The 14,338-nt window shown below is 36.8% G+C and overlaps 1 protein-coding gene across 2 annotated transcripts; it reads right to left on the bottom strand.

Annotated features, from left to right (window-relative positions):
- Positions 1–1,428: 1,428 nt before the first annotated feature.
- LOC130997553 (uncharacterized) lies at positions 1,429–4,880 on the bottom strand. Of its 2 annotated transcripts, none has more exons than XM_057922912.1 (7): positions 4,686–4,880; positions 3,579–3,823; positions 3,309–3,513; positions 3,129–3,219; positions 2,904–3,049; positions 2,593–2,836; positions 1,429–2,502 (listed from the first exon to the last, which is right to left on the bottom strand). In XM_057922912.1, exons 2-7 carry the CDS (start codon positions 3,802–3,804, stop codon positions 1,525–1,527), a joined length of 1,890 nt encoding a protein of 629 aa, XP_057778895.1. In that variant the 5' UTR covers positions 3,805–3,823; positions 4,686–4,880; the 3' UTR covers positions 1,429–1,524. The 2 variants fall into 2 exon arrangements, with proteins under 2 accessions (XP_057778895.1, XP_057778896.1); XM_057922913.1 differs by having other exon boundaries at positions 4,477–4,697.
- Positions 4,881–14,338: the final 9,458 nt, after the last annotated feature.

Here is a 14,338-nt window from a genome sequence, read left to right as displayed (position 1 = left end):
CAACTATACGCATTAATCATTATTGTCTCTGCGTCTCTCTTTTTTAATACTCCCTTCGTCCCGCGAGTCTTGACACGTTTGGGTTCGGCACGGGAATTAAGGAGTTGTAGATTAGTGTTTAAGTGTGTAATTAATAAAGTATAAAATTGATAAAGTAGGAGAGATAAGGTAATAAAAGTGATAAAGTAGGAGAGAGAATATAATAAAGGTGATAAAGTAGGAGAGAAAATGTAATAATTATTGCCCAAAAAGGAAACGTGTCAAGATTCGTGGGACGACCCAAAAAGGAAAACGTGTCAAGATTCGTGGGACGGAGGGAGTAATTCCTAAATTCTATATCATACCAAAATGTCCCTTCTTCCAATCCTTTCCATCAACACCCAAGCTCCGCCCCTCGTGAATTCATAATGTTGATGTCGATCACTAATTAACTTTTTAATATCATATATGTCAACCTTTTAATTACCTATCACATTCTTTCGTTTATAATATTTTTCTAAAGAAACACAATAACAAAAATAAAAATAATAATACTCCCTTTGTTCCACCATTTTGATAGTCCCTTATTCCTTTTTTAAATATTTTAATATAGAGTCCATTATTTAAATTTAAATTGCTTCAATTAGTAAAATAGTCTTATTTAATACATTTGAAGATAATATGATGAACAATAAATAAGAGCAAAATAGAACAGTTACTATTAAATTATATTTTTCAAATAATATTTTCTTAATGTATGTGAAAAATAATGTGAATTTTTTTTTTTTTTTTTTTTTTTTTTGATCGGGCAAAGTCATGTTAGATGTTAGTAATTAGTTCTCCATCCACTCCAAGAACCACCTTATCTCTCCATTCACCAAAATCCACCTTATATCTCCTCAAACTCCAATTCGCTCCCAAGAGGGATCGAACCCGGGTCACTTCACTTAAGTGAGGACCCGGTGGCCAGTGAATTATTAAAGTGATACGAAGTGAGTATTAATTATAAAAGAGGAACAAAACCAGAATCCTTTTTATTTCTTTGGTATCTACTTTTCAACTTTTCATCATATACATAAAAAATAAAAATTTAAATTTAGCAATTTTATATGAAAAATAAAACGCAAAAAACATAAGCAAGCCCATCCACTTCAACCCAAGGTCCAGATAGCCCAGATCATTTGTGCATGCCACCAGAGGTCCAGATATGGTTTGGTATTGTGTGTATATACTATATACCACATTCTAGCTGGGACAGTTTCTTAGTCTACTTTCCTTAATCTATTTATTTGCGTACATATACAAACTATCAAAGTTCGAATTTATTATTTTTCAAAAAGTTATCAATTCAAGGTCCAAGTAGACCAAATCTGATGCCTTCAAAACGCACATAGAACTCCAACAACATAATACAGTAGAATATATATCATTAGTTAATTTTGCATATCATTAGAGCTGCAATGGAATCTAATTTATTAATGAATTTATTTATATTGAATTACAACATCCGAACACAACTATAGATAGAGATGACCAACCCGAATCCTAGCCGAGCCGTGCAGGTTGGGTGGTAAGCCCGAATCCGAAGGGAAAGAGCGGATCATAGGGCCGATCACCGACATTGAGAGGAAGTTGATCAACGGTCTTGAACCAAGTACGAGGAAGCGTCCCACTAAACCCATGCACACCGTATAAAACATCAGCAACACCCTGCCCCTCCGTTCCCGGCAGCCACGCCGCTACGAGCGCATCAATCTGCGCCATATACGGCTCCATCACCACCGGCCGCCCCGTGATCAGCACCACCACGCATCTCACGGCTCCGCACACGTCCCCGATGGCGCCGTAACCCGAGTCCGGCAGCGTCAAGTTGAAGCTATCCCCGCTCCCCTCCGCATAAGGCAGCTCCCCCACCACCACAACCGCGTACGAGAAGTCGCTCGACTTCACGTATCCCGCGTCTGGCCTTTCCACGTAAACAACCTCCGTCTCCGGATCAACTGTGCTCTGTATCGCACTCAGGATGGTAGTGCCGGAAGTGATGTCGCCGCCCTTCCCCTGCCACTCGATCGTCCAGCCGCCGCACTGGTAGCCGATGTTGTGGGCGTGGGAGCCCGCAACCAGTACCTTGGATGCTTTCCTAGGAAGCGGTATCAACGGCTCGTCCGCTGCCGCCCCGTTCTTCAACAGGACTAGGGATTTCCTCACTGCTTCTCTTGCCACTTCTCTGTGCGCCTCACTGCCTAAATACTTAGTCATGCTGTAATCAGCTAGTGGATTTTCGAAAAGCCCCATTTCCAACTTAACTCTCAGTATTCTCTTCACGGCATCATCAATCCGGCTCATCGGAATGTACTTACTTCTCACTAACCAACTTAGCCCATTCATGAAGTCGGTAGAGTTATCCGGGACCATCACCATGTCGATGCCAGCCCCGATTCCTGCTAGAATCGAATATGTGTAATTGGCACTAGGCGGATCAGTTATTAGGTTTATGCCTTTGTAATCCGAGATCACAAATCCCTGATATGTCAACAAATTTCAGTTTGTTATATATAAATTGAAAACTGAGTGAACTAAAGCAGAGGATGATGAGGGAGGTTGGTTACTTACTCTGAAGCGTAGTGTTTTCTTGAGAAAACCAGTGATGAGATTTGTGTTAGCGTGCATCTTTTCACCGTTGAAGCTGGAGTAGGAGACCATGATGGTGGCGACGCCCTTGATTATGGAATCAAGGTAGGGAGACATGTGGATGCTAAGCAACCCGTGCATGCTCGTCACAGTATCGTTCATGTTGATGCCTCTGGTTGTTCCACCATCGCCTACGTAGTGTTTCGCGCAAGCTGCAACCTTGTCTCTGCAATCATACAACAAAAATGTTCAATTCCTGAGAATGTAACAATATATACACCACTCCAACTTACTGTCCACTGACATAAGGCACACCCTTGCGAGAATTAGGAGGTATTTCTCCCTGCAGTCCTACTATGATCTCACTCATTTCTTTCACAACCTTGGGATCTTCGCTGTAGCTCTCGTAGCACCTGCCCCATCTTGGATCTCTGCACACCTAATACATGTTAAGCACTTGATTAATTCATACTTATCAACCAGTTTTTATGATAAAAAAAAGTGTGCGTGCTTGTTACCGCGATGCAAGGTGCAAAAGTGTAGGGAATCCCAGTGGCTCTGAGTTCAAGTGCAGTGGCAGCTCCAATTTTCTTGATTAGTTCAGGATCTCTGTTCAATGGGCATCCAACTTAGGTGACTATTAATACTTGCATAAATTAAATATGTATGAAGTAGAAGGCAGAAGCAAAAGGGGTTGCCTAGTAGCACCAAGGCCAATATTGTGGGGGAAAATGGTGGCATTGTAAACAGTGTTGTGGCCATGAACTGCATCAATCCCATATATCATCGGAATGGCAAGACGGGTCGACAACGAGCCCTTCTGGATATCATTCACCATATCCACCCATTTCTCAGGAGGCGCCATCGCACCTGGACCACTCCCTCCACCACTCAACACACTCCCTACAACACACAAAATTGAAGTCTTCAACATATGCATATAAGAAGATGATAATTTTGATATGTACCTATGTAGTAGTCCCTCATAACTTGGGGTGATGCCATTGCCTCGCTACGTTCAATCTGCATCATCTGCCCTATCTTTTCCTCTAAGCTCATCCTCCCTAACAAATCCTTGATTCTTCGATTAATCGGCTTTTTAGGATCTTTGTACAGTTTGTACTCTGCATCTGCTATGCCTCCCAACCAACACAGCATTAGAAGCCCCATTACAAGGGTGGCATCTTTTGCCATTTTTTGGCTTCTAGTTTGCCTTCATTGCCAGAAACTCTTTATCATTAGTAAACATAGTCTACTTTGAGTTTTCGTGGGAATTCAGAAAAATTAATCTTGCTATACAATAATATTTTCGAAAAGCAACTTCTTTTTGATGGATTAGTAAGATACTAATGAAATGTTGTGTGCTTAACTCTAACATCACTAGGCACATGTGAAAACAATAATGGAGGAGAAACAAATAAAGAATTCCATGGATTGTGGTATTGCTGACAAGTAGATGTTAAAAAATGTTGATTAAGTTTTACATTGGAAGGAGTGAAGTATGATTATGAGTATCAAAGGGGCAGGGAATAATATAATGAGATTAACGTGTAAATCTAGAGCGCTGTAACATGTAAATCATTATGAAAAGATATTCAACAATCACAAATCACATGAATTAATCACGGGACGCCACATCTCGTTTGGTACAAAAACAACAACTATTTTATCCAAGGTGCAGTCAGAATATCTCAAGATCATAAATCACAACAATCACAATTAAAATAACAAATAAAAGTGCCAGAAAATGGAGTTAGATGAGCAAAAGTAGAGAAACAAGAAAATGAAATAAAGTACAGTAAAGAGAGTAGAGAAATAATGAGCTGCAAAATCAACAAGATTATTGTGTAGGTTAATAATGGCTACCGAATGATGGGGTATGCTATGTAACTATTTATCTTCTGTTATGCTGGGGAAGAAAAAGCTCAAACTAAACTTCATCAACCAACCATCTCTTACTAAACAAATTGAGTATTTCTGAGTGTAGCAATCAATATATCTGAATTCTTGAGATTATTCCCTAAGTAAAAGGAAAATGGCAAACAAATTAAGAAAAGAAAGCCAATGAAACTCACAGTTATACCCAGGCTCTTTAGCAATCCGTGATAAAAGATATACTACCAATCTCTGCTTATTTGTGTGGTGATATATATATATATATATATAGAGAGAGAGAGAGAGAGATTTTCTGTGAGCATGAAAATGATGAGTCAGTGCGAAAGAAAGAAATGCAAGATATAATAGTATTAGTTAGACAAGGTCTTTATGTATATTTGTTATTATCTGTTGGTTATGGGATTATTGGGAATTTCATTTGTCGTAATTTGATTGAGCTAACTAGGCCCTCTGCGGGGATCACTGGTCCAAACCTTCAAATGTCACGAGAAAAGATCATATGCACTTGTAATGACTAGAAGTAGTAATTATCACGACACAGGAAATTAACACACTCTAACTTGCTCTCCAAATTCAACAAAATCGCCCCTCATCTCTAACTTTATCAATGTGGAAACATTATTTTATATGTGTACGATTATGTTTTTATATACTCCCTCCATCTACACAGTTTATGTATCCACTTCTCAATAGCACGAGTTTTAATAAAATAATTGAATGTATGGTGAGTGAAGTAAAAGTCTCACTTTATTATGAAATGAATTGAGTATATCATGGTATTTATACAATAATGCTTTCTTTTCTATAATGTTTTATATATTTATATATATAGGGGCGCGCTCCAGTGAGACCCCCTATTTTTCGTGTAACATGAGTACAATGAATAAGACATATAATACTAATGAACAAAACGTATATCTAATGAACAAGATGTATATACTGATGAAAAATAAAATTTAAAAAAATCGTAATGAATAAGACATATATACTGATGAACAAGGCGGTATATACTGATGAACAATGCAGTATATACTGATGAATAACAAAATTTAAAATATTCTGCTCCCTCCAGGATTCGAACCCTGTGAAAAAAAATCACCCTCCAGATACAATATCAGCCATAGGATTGATAAAATAAACGCATCAGATCGTGCCCTAGATCTCACTAAAATTAGGGGGTCTCATTGGAGCGGCCCCCTATATATATATATATATATATATATATATATATATATATATATATATATATATTTGTAATGATGCTTTTTTTATGACAATCATAGATCATACAAATATCAATTATTCAAATGTCCCGAATTTCTACAACAGAAATTGTTTTTATATAAATCATTTCTTAATGAGTTATGGCTTTTCTAACCCTTTTGAGAAATGAGATTAAAGTCTGTCTTTTGAAATCACAAGAAAAAATTTGTACATCTTTACATGGAAAATTTTAAATGAACCAGTACATCTTAGAGCATCTGCAACGGTTAAACGTTAGCAGCTTACTCGTGTAAGTCTGTTATCGTGTAACCGATGCAGCAGAGAGTTACACGAGGGCTACACGTTCTATCGTGTAGCCCATTTCGATGATAGTGTAAGGCGCGTGTGATGCACGCGCCGATTTAAAAAAAATAGAAAATTCGATTGGACCGTTGCTGCCTCGATTTGTGTGAATTTTGACCGTTTAATTTTTTTTTCTCTTCTTTTTCTTCTATTTATTCTTCTTCCTCCTCATTTAATGAAATTTTAATTATTAGTAAAATGTGTTATTTAAATTTGAACAATTAAATTTAAGTAAAAAGCATAAAAATCAAAACTAAAACTATCATGTAAGCTATCATGTAACCCCATTGCAGCATCTTTACACCATGTGATCCCCCCCTCATAAAGTAGGTTATCATGTAACCCCAATGCGGATGCTCTTAATGCTAGAAGGCAAAAATGTAAACGTATTAATGGGTTTGTTATCATCCTCTTTTTTTTGTTAAGTTATTTGTTATGCTAAAATTAATGATTTCAAAATAAAAGGGAAGGGAAATTATATGGAGCCATAATTATGGTTGCCATAATACCCCTAAAATTTTATGAAAATAATTTATAATTAAAATACCCTTTAATTCATTTTGGTATATGATATAAAGTCCAATCGTATAAATGCATGATTCCAATTTCCAAACATAGCAAATTTATTGGAAAGGAAAAGAAGACTAAAGTCCATTCTCCAAATTAAAAAAAAAAAAAAAAGAGTCTACATGCTTATATTTGAAAATCCTTCATAATATCTATGAAAACAGAAAAGTTAGAAATCGTAATGTATAAGATCAGATTTATTAATAAAAAGGGAAAAGGTGCAGATAAGCCCTCCTAGGTGTAACCCTTATAGCGTATACCTCCCCATTCTCACTGTGCGTGCAACTAAACCCCCCAACTCAACAAAAAGGGTGCAAATACACCCCTCGCCCTAACCTCCGTTTTCTCACCGTTAGTCAGCATTATTTTTTTATTTTTAATTTTTTGTGGGGCCCACCATCATCCCCTCCGATATCCTTGAGCTGCCCTAGCGTCGCCGGAATCTCGCCGGATAACTGGTGAAATCGCAGCTCCTGAGCGACGGCACCTGCAGCAGCCTCTCGGGGCGAATGCCGGCGAATTCCAGAAGGCCTCCGACTCCCCTGCACGAGTTCCCCACATTTCGGACGAAGACTAATGTGTTTCCTGATAAAATTCCGGTGAGCGCCTTCGCCCCGAGCTGCCGCCCCAGCCGCGGCGGGATCTCGCCGCTCAACTAGTTGCTGTTGAGGTCTATCCACGCACAGACCCTCCTTCTCCCTCAGAAATCCGCCGCCGCGGAAGCTCGCCGGAGCAACGACGGTAAGCCGCCTCCCTTTGGAATCAGGCGACCATAGCGAGCTGCGAGCCGCTTCCACCTTTCTTTCTCCCTCTGAATCTCCTTCTCCCTTCTCCGGACGAAGCAACAGCAGAGTCGCGGCTGCGGAGCCCTAAATCCCCAATGCTACCACCACTTCCCTCGATTTCCTACGACGACGTTGCCGTAGGGGGGCCGCCGCCACCGTTCCTCCACCATAATCTTCAGGGAGGGGATGATGGTGGGCCCCACAGAAAATTAAAAATAAAAAGAAAATGTTTTCTGACGGTGAGAAGACGGCCGTTAGAGCGAGGGGCTTATTTGATCCTTTTTTTTTAGTATAGGGGTTTAGTTGCACGAACATAGAGAATGGGGAGGTAAACGCTATAAGGGTTACACCTAGGAGGGCTTATTTGCACCTTTTCCCTAATAAAAATAATGGAGTTTCTTGATTGTCAATCTAATTTATTCTAAGCCTCAATACAATTCATATTTCTTCAAATTCCACTAAATATTTTAATAATAATTTTATATATTTAATATAAAAAATAAGGGTATTACAAAAATAATATTTAATTACAGTTGCAATTGCACGAGTGAGTATCCTAGTAATATAAAAATTAGGCTGGAATTTAAGCGGGAAAAATAGTTTTGCTATGATTACGTTTAATAACTACCTAAAACTATAGAGTAGCAAAATAACAACATATTAGTAAAAATTGGATCCCAACATTCAAATTTTCAAATACGAATTGATATAAAACTAACTAAGATGATGCTGGAATTTAGGCTGAAAAATTGGATCGCACATTGAGTTTTTTGTTTTAATATTCATAGTACAAAAATTAGAAATTAGTACATGGAAATTAAATTGAAAAAAATTATATATATATATATATATATGATTTTGAAAATGAAATAAATATTAGAAATTATGCGTAAATTGTCATATGTGCTAATTTGAGTGTTAATATGTCTAAAAAGTTTATATTAATATTGATTATGAGAGTAGAGTGTTATTGTTAGTGTTAGTGTGCATATTGTAAAATTAAAAAAGAAAAAAGAAACACTTATAACAATTACATACATACGACATAAGAAAATAGAAATAAAAAAAGTATTAATATTTAATAAAACAAATTGAAGATATAAAATAATAAATTAAATAGAAGTAAAAGAATAATAAGAAAATACTACTTCTAAAGGGAATTCATATATCCTAAAACCTATCAAATATCCAAAAATAAATCCAATTCATTTTCGGTAATAACTAATTAGGCAAATATAGTATAATTAATTTTTATATATAAACAAATAATCTGTAATTATCGGTAATAACTAATTTGGCAAACATAACATAATTAGTTTTTATATATAAGGAAATACTCCCTCTGTCCCGCTATTCATGGCCTGTTTCTTTTCGGCACGGGAACTAATGAGAGTCAAAGTAGATGGATAAATAGGATGACCCACATGTTTAAGGATGTTGTTAATATTACTAATTATTGTTGACTCTAAATTAAATATTGACATGCAATAAATAAATTAATAAATTTATTTATCTAAAATTAATTTAATTAAATAAAAAACATGTTTATTTTTTTTCTTTCCTAAATGTTGAAACACTGCAGTGCAGAACAATTTAAGAAAAAGAAATGATGAAACAAAGGTAAAAAGTGGCGGCAAAGTGACCAAATTTCCATAACACTTTTACTAAAAGTTCAAATTTCCCTCTAATATGTTCCCAAGGCTTCTATAAAAGCCTTTAATCGGCTGACAGTAGAAGTTTCAAGTCTGAAAATTTACAAAAGCTATCAAACCAAAAGATACAACTTCCAAACTCTACAAAATGAGAAGGCCCGATCTAACTACGGCCGAGAGAAACACGATTGTGCAGTTTCTTCTTCACAACTCCAACAACGGGTAGCCGAAACGAGGGAAGATCCAAGAAGCTATCATCAAGTTTGGGTGCTCTCGACGGACCGTGAGTCGACTATGGGCTGCAGCAAGGAAACAATATGACAATGGTGAGCATATGAATTCAGTAAGTACAAAAATTCAAAAACCAAGAAGAAAAAGAGTGCAAATTGACTTAGAGCTCATATCAAGTTTGGAGTAGAGCAAGAGAAGCACAATTAAAAGGCTTACTATTGGAATAAATTGCAGTAAAAGCACAGTCGGGAGATGGGTTAACAAAGGTTTGATCAGAGCTCACACTAGTGCAATTAAACCTGACTTAACTGCTCCTAACAAGCTGTTACGTTTGAGATTCAGCCTCGAAGCCATCGAATATGATAGAATCCTCAAGATTCTTCAATTCCAAAGCATGCACAACACAGTGCATATCGATGAGAAGTGGTTTTACATAACCAAAACTTCTCAAAGGTTTTATTTAACACCCGAGGAGGCTGAACCGCACAGAACTTGCAAATCGAAAAAATTCATCACAAAAGTGATGTTCATGTGCGCTGTGTGCAGACCCATCTTTGCACCAGATGTGAGTGTGTTGTTTGATGGTAAAATTGGGATTTTCCCATTCACAGAGATGGTTCCAGCACAAAGGAAGAGCAAGAACAGGGAGGGAGACACTTTAGAGCAAAAACCGATTCAGTCCATAACAAAGGAAGTAATCAAAGACTTCATACTCAGGAAGGTATTCATTACATGTGATTTATGTAAAATATTGTGACTGAATTAAACCTTAATGCATTGAAACTTTACCATGCAGATCATACCAGCCATCAAGCAAAAATGGCCAGCATTTGCTAGTAAAGTCATCTTTATTCAACAAGACAATGCACGACCACACATCAAAGACAATGATCCTCAATTTAGAGAGGCAGCAAGTGCAGATGGGTTTGATATAAGGATAGTAAATCAGCCTCCAAATTCTCCAGACACAAACATCAACGACTTAGGATGGTTTAGAGCCATTCAAAGCTTACAAAACCAAACAGTTTGCAACAATGTGGATTCATTAGTGAAGGCAGTTGAGAAATCATTTGAAGAGTTATCTCCAACAACACTCAATAACGTCTAGGGATGGCAGTGGATCTTGGACCTGGAACGGATCTGGATCTCAATTTTTTGGGCCCGACGGATCTGGATCCCAATTTTGAAAACGGATCTGAATCTGGATCTTGAAATTTTAGATCCGGATCCGGCCTAGATCCAACCCGTGGATCCATTTTATTTTATATATATTTTATATTTTATATTTAGTTTACTAATAATATTAACTAAATTAAAAATCATAAATAAATTATATTCAAAAGAATAAAAACTAAACTAATAATATTGACTAAATTAAAAATAATAAATAAATTATATTCAAAAGAATAAAAACTAAAAGTAATTAGATAAAAGTATTTTGTGTTATATTTTTCATGATGGAAATTAGATGTTGTTGATTTTGTGAAATTTTTTTAATTTAATTTAAAAATAGTAGATCCATGGATCTGGACCCGTGGACCCGCGGATCTAACGGATCTGGATCTGGATCCAAAATTTTCAGATCCACGGATCTGGATCTGGTATATGAAAACGGATCTGGATCTGGTATTGGTCAGACCCGGTCCAGATCCGGCCCGTTGCCATCCCTAATAACGTCTTCTTAAGCTTACAAGGATGCATGGTGGAGATAATAAAGCTAAAGGGCCAGAATTCTTACAAAATTCCTCACATGAAGAAAGGGGCTCTAATTAGGGCTAATCAACTTCCATTGAATTTGGAAGTTCCAGCCGAGTTGGTAACGGAATGCATTTCCTACCTAATGGAACAGGGCATTGTTGATGGAATGTATCATCTAATGAATAAGTTACGCATAGCAAACTACTCATTAGATGGCATTGAATACCTAATGAATAACTTAGGTATTCAACAGCCACCAATGCTATATTAGACTAGTATGTGAAGCTTTTTGTGAACCTCTATGCTTTTGCTAGATTAGACTAGTATGTGAAGTTATTTTGTGAACCTCTATGCTTTTGCTAAGGCCAAACATGAATGAATATTTTGTTTTATCATCTCATACATAGACTAGTTTAATCATTGATGTATATTCACACACGGGCAGCAAACATGTAGCCACACAGGGCAGCAAACATGAAGCCACACACGGCCACAACTTAACAAAAGCAGAAACAACACAAGACAAAAGCAGAAGCAACACAAGACAGCAAGCAGAAGCCACACAGGGCCATAATATAAGGCACAACTCGGCAGCAGGCAGAAGCAACACAAGGCAGCAATCACAAGCCACACAGGGCCACAGATAGAAGCCACACATGGCCATAACATAAGGCACAACTAGGCAGCAATTAGAAGCAACGCAAGGCAGCAATCAGAAGCCACACAGGGCCACTCAATAAGCCACACAGGGCCACAAATATAAGTAGGAGTGATCATCGGTTCGGTTCGGTGCAAAACCAAACCAAAAATTTAAAACCAAAAATCGAACCGATGGTTAAAATTGGTACCGAACCGCATCAATTGGGGGTCTGGAACCGAACCGATAAAACCATCGGTTTCGGTTCGGTGAACCGAACCGAACGGTGCAATTTATTTTATTTTATTTTATTCAAAAATACCAATTAAAAATTGTAAAATAATGTAAAATACACAAATTTCAAATGTCAAATCCCCACAACATGAACATGATAAATAATTATATATTATAATTGTGAATTAGGGTTTTAGTTTTAGGTTAAAAAATTAGAAAAATAATTATATATTATAAAATAATTATATATAATAAAATATTACTCCCTCCGTCCCACTTCAATTGACACTTTTACTTTGGGCACGAAGATTAAGAATAAAGGGTTGGGTGTGTAAAGTGGGTAGGGACCATTTGTTTAATGTGTGTAGAGAAGGTAGGGACCACATGCTATTTTTGGAAAGTGCCAATTGAAGTGGGACAAACAAAAAAGGCAAGTGTGCCAATTGAAGTGGGACGGAGGGAGTAATATGTATCGGTTCGGTTCGGTTTAAAACCGAACCAAAAAATGAAAACCGACACCAAACCAAAAATTTTCGATTTTTACTTTTCAAAACCGAACCAATAGAATTGGGACCGAACCGCACCAATCTAGTTCGGTTCGGTTCGGTTTTCAGTGTCGGTTCGATTTCTGCTCACCCCTAAATATAAGGCATAGCTGGCAGCAAACATAAGCAACACAAGGCAGCAAGCAGATGCCACACGGGGCCACAACTACACAATAGGAGCAGCTAATTACATCTCATGCAAGAATCATAGATGTTAGAATCAATTTTCCACTAAGTGAGCATGTTTTTCATCACTTCAAAACTGAAAGTAACCCTATCTCCCTTAGTACATTCACATGCAAATATAGGCCAAAGTAAAAGGTGAGATCTCACCCGAAATAATGCTGGCAATAGGTTCTTCAACATATTCATTTGAGCTGGGGTATAACCCACCAGCTGAGAAGCCAAAGAATCTGCAACAGTAGCATTCCAGGCCACAACTTCATCCCACGATTCCTCACAGAGTAATTGACAAAGGGGATAGTCAGTACTATCATTCAAAATAGGAGATTCAGGGGTAATTATATCAGAGACTGATTTTCTCACAGGATTTGCCCCGATAGATCGGAGCTCGTGGTGAAACAAGACATCTCCCATCTCCACAGAGTCTCTCGATCTCACTGAAGCCGAGAGAGTCTTCCGCCGTTTCTGAAAATTCAGCCGAGAACAGGAAATCTACCTCCGACGGCGATCCCCAATCGGAGCACGAGTCCTCGCTGTCCGGCACGTACTGTCCGCTCAAGTAAGCCTCCCACTTGGACTTCATCACGGCGGTAGAGAAGCGTCGTTCTAAGGGCAGCGTGCGGTGGCAGAGATTCGCCGATCTAAGGGTGGCGAAAGGGGCAGAGATTCGCAGAGAATCGGGAGATAGAGAGAGCAGTGATGAGCAATCGAGAGATAGAGAGAGCCGTGATTTAGGGTTTCAGAGGAAAGAGAAAAGAGGGAATGTGCGGCGCAAGTGAGAGAGAGAGTGAAAGAGTGAACCGTCTTTTTCTTTTAGGGTTGGGTAGTCTTAATTAATTAGTGTAGTTAATTAGTGTAGTTAATTACACCCTTATTATTTCCAAAATAAGAAACAGACTATGAATATTGGGACAACTTAAAAAGGAAAACATGCCATGTTAATAATGGGACGGAGGGAGTAATCTTTAAGTATCAAAGAAAAGAAAGAAATATGTGTAGGGGTAATATTGTAAAATAATAAATCAATAACTAAATATATAATTGCAATAAATATAAAATTACCAATCTAACCCATTATGGCAGCCATAATTATGGCCATTTAGCACTACCCAAAAGGAAAAACGTATCATGCTAAACTCTTATTATGGGAAGTTAACTTATTATTGATTATTTTGTAATATATTCAAAGAATCGAGATTACTTTTTTAAGAATTACAATCCACACAATTTATATAACCGACACGCCATATCCAAAAGTCAATACAAAGTTTTGGTGAGTTTTTTTTTTTTTCTTTTAATTTATTTATCAATTGTTTTATTTATTTTTTAATAAATTTATTTATAAACTGTTGAGCTGATTCTTTTCATAGTATTTTTTTTTTGTTTTTAAACCATTCTTTTCATAGTATTTGTTTGTTAATTTAAATATTCTCGTTATCTCCTAAAGATTAAATTATATAGCAAAGCATGGCAAAGCATGAAATGCAAAAATATAATATATTTAAGATAACATAACATAGAAAATAAGTTTTTTTTAGACTCTATAAAATAAGTTAATAACAATAAAATGTTCAACTTTGTTAAAAAAATAAAAATAAAATATTCAATAATAGTTTGAAATTAAAGAAAAAAAAAGCATCTAAAAAAAATCTCAAACCCTAAAAGCCTAAACTCTAATGTATTTTAAAATTCAATTTTAAAAAAATAAAAAATAAAATTAGTAGCCCAACGGGC

This window comes from Salvia miltiorrhiza, chromosome 8 (assembly GCF_028751815.1).
Source record: "Salvia miltiorrhiza cultivar Shanhuang (shh) chromosome 8, IMPLAD_Smil_shh, whole genome shotgun sequence".
In the NCBI taxonomy this organism is placed as follows: Eukaryota; Viridiplantae; Streptophyta; class Magnoliopsida; order Lamiales; family Lamiaceae; genus Salvia; species Salvia miltiorrhiza.
This window is presented reverse-complemented; position numbering and strand designations above follow the sequence as displayed.

Excerpts from the sequence above, each read along its gene's own strand:
- LOC130997553 (XM_057922912.1), bottom strand. The coding sequence starts at position 3,804 with ATGGCAAAAGATGCCACCCTTGTAATGGGGCTTCTAATGCTGTGTTGG. Across the intron at positions 3,220-3,308 it reads ATTGGCCTTGGTGCTACTAG|AGATCCTGAACTAATCAAGA; the intron begins GCAACCCCTTTT and ends CCCATTGAACAG. Across the intron at positions 2,503-2,592 it reads AGAAAACACTACGCTTCAGA|GGATTTGTGATCTCGGATTA; the intron begins GTAAGTAACCAA and ends TTGACATATCAG.